This window comes from Octopus bimaculoides, chromosome 9, assembly GCF_001194135.2.
Source record: "Octopus bimaculoides isolate UCB-OBI-ISO-001 chromosome 9, ASM119413v2, whole genome shotgun sequence".
NCBI classification, from domain to species: Eukaryota; Metazoa; Mollusca; class Cephalopoda; order Octopoda; family Octopodidae; genus Octopus; species Octopus bimaculoides.
In genome coordinates, this window is record NC_068989.1 from 93,107,070 (window position 1) to 93,111,707 (window position 4,638).

Below are 4,638 nucleotides of genomic sequence, written 5' to 3' on the forward strand. Positions count from 1 at the left end.
ACCATTATCTTGACCGTAGGCTCCAAAAGAATGCAGGAAGATTCCAGTATTATCAAACACTTCTACTCGATGGTTGCTGCTGTCACAGACATATATTTCATCATCTTCGCTAGCTGCTACACCCCGTGGGGATATAAACTGAGACTCTTCATTACCATGCTCACCGAACCGTGTCCACGATCGACATTTTGCTCGATAGTTGTTCCTTGCTTGAGTGACCAGTGTACTTGCTGACTTGCAATGCCTATGTCCTGGTCCTGGTACTCCAGCAGAACTATCATCATCATCATCATCAGAAGAGCCTATGTCTGCAACACCATGATTATCAAACCTTGACTGGGGAATAGATCGTCTCTTTTTCGTAGATGCTCTGACAGATGCACCATTGTCAGTCGAAGAAGAACTCTCCTCTATATCTGGATGTCTGGACTGTGAATGAGAATTTGCTTTGTGGTTCCCATGTGGAGGAGCATCTAGGATTTGGCCTCTAGGCATCTGTTCAGGGAACCCACAAAGATCTCTCCAGTTAAATGTAATCGGTAGTGTATTCTGACTGTAATAGCTGGCAGGATTTCTTGGGAAACCATTATATCTGGAAGAAATATCTGACCGTGGATGCCATGTAAGAGCAGCTGGTAATATTAGATCAACTGGATTCATTTCCATATTCCTATCGGCCAAAATGGGTGAATTTGGCAAAGATCTTCGCTGCAAAGGAACAGAGGAATTGTCATCAGGTAACAGAAGCTCATTTGAGGCAGTCGAGGCTCCATATCTGTCGTAATGGGAGTCTTGTACTCCATGGGAATCCCTTGATGGTCTCATACCCATTGGATCTCTTTCAGCAAAATGTCTGCCTCCATCATCCTCATATTCATCATCATCATGATTGGAAAAAAGGCTTCTGTTTTTGGCATGAGGTGTGGAAGGATATTCTGTCCTAGTTCTACTCTTTGCTCCTCCATAAGTATCTTGCTTCTTACCATAACGGCCTCGGTTTTCATCAGAACCTGAGGAAGTTTTTGAGGAAGAAGAGTCACCTTGGTTTCTTTGAGATTCTTTTGAACACTTGGAGTCTCTTTCAAAAACATTATCTGAGAAACTTGCTGGATCTCTGAGTGTAGAAGTTCCTGATGGTCCCAAAGCTGCATTCTGCAGAGGTGGACTGGGAGCAGTTGCACCTGCTGCACCATATGCAATATCAAAAGAATGGTGAGGATTTGATGAAGCTTGAGCGGCTGCAGGTTTCGAACTTTCCTGAAACAAACTTCCACTTAAATTTGAACTCAAAGCACTGCTGCTAGCATTATCATTTGCTGTTCTTGAAGAACCATTTCCAGATAAGCTCTGTCTTCTTGACTCATTGTATTCTCTCAAGTTGGTGCCTCTCGCAGATTCCGATGGTCCAAGTATTGAATTTCGAAGATATGAGCTAGGGCTACTGTGAAGAACTACCATTAACTCCCCAAAATGGTTAATAGCTGGACCTAGCTGACTGCCATCGGCTTGTAATGTTAGCTGACGTGCTGAAGGCAGTTCAAAAGTTGACTGATTTTGCAGCGTCGAAATGTGTTCCTGTACTTGTCTTTTTATATCTTGCAGATCAATGTTCGTTGCTTCAATATCCTCCCTCTGTGTCAGAAGGGGTTCAGTACTATCACAAAAGCTGGCAATGGTTGTCAGTTCCAGTTCCAGATTTTCTTGGTAAGTTTGTAGAGCATTGAGTTCTGTGAAGAGGAACGTGTCGGTTTCTGACAGCAGATAGTCGTGCCGAGCTTTCAGTTCTCTCATATAATTGTCAATTGTCTCAGAAACCGTATCATTCACTGAGTTGCACATGCGTTGCAGCTGCTCACGACGGTGTTCAACGGAGGTGAGGGACTCTGATACATTTGGTAAAAGGCGCCGAATGCGCTGAAGCTGTCGTGACATGTCTTGCTTTAGATTTGAAATATGGGAATGTCTGCAGGTTTCACATGTTTGTTCCATGCAGTGGGAGCATGAACTCAATACTGTCATCCGACCACAATCTGAGCACATAGCATGGTTGCTTGGTACTCTCGGCTCAACAGGCAATGATGAAGAACTGGGTGTGCTGTCAACAGCAGTCGATGGCACTTGTGTTGGCTGTGGGGTCGACGAGGCTACATCTGAACCAGCAGGTGCCAGGGATGGAGTGTCGAGGGAGGTGGCCGTGGAGGGCTGCTGTGGAAGCTCAAGGAAACTGATGATAGTGAGGTTGTTTGGAAACCCTGAAGTACCTGCTATAGGGACCCGGTGCTCTAAACGGCACTCGGGACATTTTATGCGACGAGTGTAGTAGTCGACAAGACCTTCGAGACAAGGAGACTCGCAGAACGTGTGTTGGCATGGCAATAATTTTGGCTGACGGAATCTGTCCAAGCAAATTGCACATCGTAGCAGCTGCTGCACCTGTTCTGCTGCATATACGAGATCAGTCATATTGATTTGTGCAGCTTCTTAGTTCTGCAAGTTTTGCAGAAACACAATAAGAAATAATATTTAAAAAAAAAACACAAATAAGATATTTCCTTTTTTTGCTACTTTTGGTGAGATTTTTTTTCTGTTTGTTAAATCACATAATTATTATTGTTTACTTTCTGTTTTTAATCTTAATTCTTTAATCTTATTTATCACCGGATTTCAAACTCAATTCCCATATTGAATTTTAAGAACTAATCCTCATCTTCGTCATCACATCATCGTCAGCACATCATCGTCATCATCATCTTTGTTATCACAAATAAAGATGTCTCATTTAGTTTTACAAGTTCAAAAATTTCCACGAGAAAAATGAAAGGAGAATGAGATGTTGTGATATTCATGCATTTCTAAAAGCCATTGATAACACGGGTGAAGAGAAATCCTTCAAAATCTCGTACATCATCATCATCATCATCACTGTTTAATATTATTGATTACTGATAATGACACTCTCCAGGCAAATATTTATAAGACAATGGGTAAATTTTGGTCAAAGTACCCTCAATATATTACTGGTACTGAATTACTCAATTTTTGATGGATGAACAAACAGAACATACATTTGTTTCCAATCTTTCTGATTTCAACATTTTCTCATTTGTTCCTCTGTGTGCTGATGTGGGTTGGATAAGTTTGTAAATTCTTAACTGACCACGTTAATTAATTAATGGCTAACTGAATCTTTGCCATGGAATAGGTTGATGATGGAAAGATTAATGACACAGATGTTAGCGATGATAATGTTGGTGTTCTTGTTGCTGTCGCTGCTTATTTGATTAGGGAGACAAAAACCGTTGAGTTGAGTTGGCAGGTAAACAATCCAGCAAGTATTTCTCACATCTATGGTTCAAACCTGGATTGCAAAAAATAGAGAAAAAAGAAGAAAAAAAAAATCAATTGGTATTAACGAAACAAAATGATATTTGTGCATATAAATATATGTGTATGTGTATGAATTTATATACGCGTCTATGTAAGCATGTTTCCTGTTAAGCAAGAATGTGAGCATGTATGTATATATATATGTATATAGCTATGTATACTTGTGTATGTATGTTTATGCATAGATTTGCATATGTGTGGGTGAGTATATATACATATGAGTATGTGTACATGTGTTTATAGCTTATGTAAATATATACATATATATACATGTGTGTGTGTGTGTGTGTGTATACAGGGTGCGATGGGTAAATTGCTACCATCTTATAGTTTTAATTTACATATGCATATTATTTATTTTTGATTTTGTCAGCTACACAGTATTGTAGGGTCAGTTGGGCACCATCTGTGAGGAAAACAGCACCATGACACAATTCAATCTGCCAGAAACTTGGAAATGACATGCTGCACTGCTTGGCATTCACACTGGAAGCTCCAATAGGAACATTTCAGAGTGTTTGGATGTCAATCTGAAGACAGTGCAATCTAAGGACATGTACCGAGAGTGATGGAAATCAAACCTGCAGTCAACATCTTGGTGTTTAGAGTGATCACTAGTAATGGCCATGTTATGCCGCCATTCCTCTTTGCATACGGTCCCAGACTCATCACAGTGGTCTACATCAAGTACCTGGAGGAGGTAGTGTTGCCCTGGGTCAAGAGGGTGGCTGCTGAAAGACAACAGGACTCTGCACCCTGCCACACAAGCAGGAGAACGCAGTCATGGCTGTCAGACTATTTCTGCAACCACATCACCCCTAACATCTGACCACCTATCTCCCCAGACTGCAACCCCCTTGATTATTATGTTTGAGGCGCAGTTGAGCGAGAAACCAACAAAACTCCTTGTATCACCAAAGATGAACTGAAGGCAAGGATTATGGCAGCATTCACCGACTTAAACAAGGAGACCGTCCAGAAGAGTTGCAAGGGATTCCGAAATCGTCTGGAGAACCGTGGTTGAAGCCAATGGCGATTTTATTGAATAAATTTACTCTTTAGTATTTCAAGATATTTTTATATGATTTTGGTAAATATATCTGTTAAAATGTCAGTGTTATTTCCATTTTTGCATAATTTAGATGACAGTTTATTCACTGCACCCTGTATATCTACTTACGCACATGCTGGTTTAATGGTGTATCTGAAGATGGTGCTGGTGTTAGCATGGGATGGTGGTGGTGGTGGTGG

At 40.9% G+C, this 4,638-nt stretch overlaps 1 protein-coding gene across 1 annotated transcript in view; it reads right to left on the reverse strand.

Moving 5' to 3' along the window:
* LOC106882067 (RING finger protein nhl-1) overlaps window positions 1-4,638 on the reverse strand; it is a 33,003-nt gene that overhangs the window by 2,588 nt on the left and 25,777 nt on the right. Inside the window, exon 2 of the mRNA XM_052970947.1 lies at window positions 20-3,358. Coding sequence (XP_052826907.1) covers window positions 20-2,463 — 2,444 coding nt within the window. The 5' untranslated portion in view covers window positions 2,464-3,358. The remainder of the gene's footprint in view (window positions 1-19; window positions 3,359-4,638) is intronic.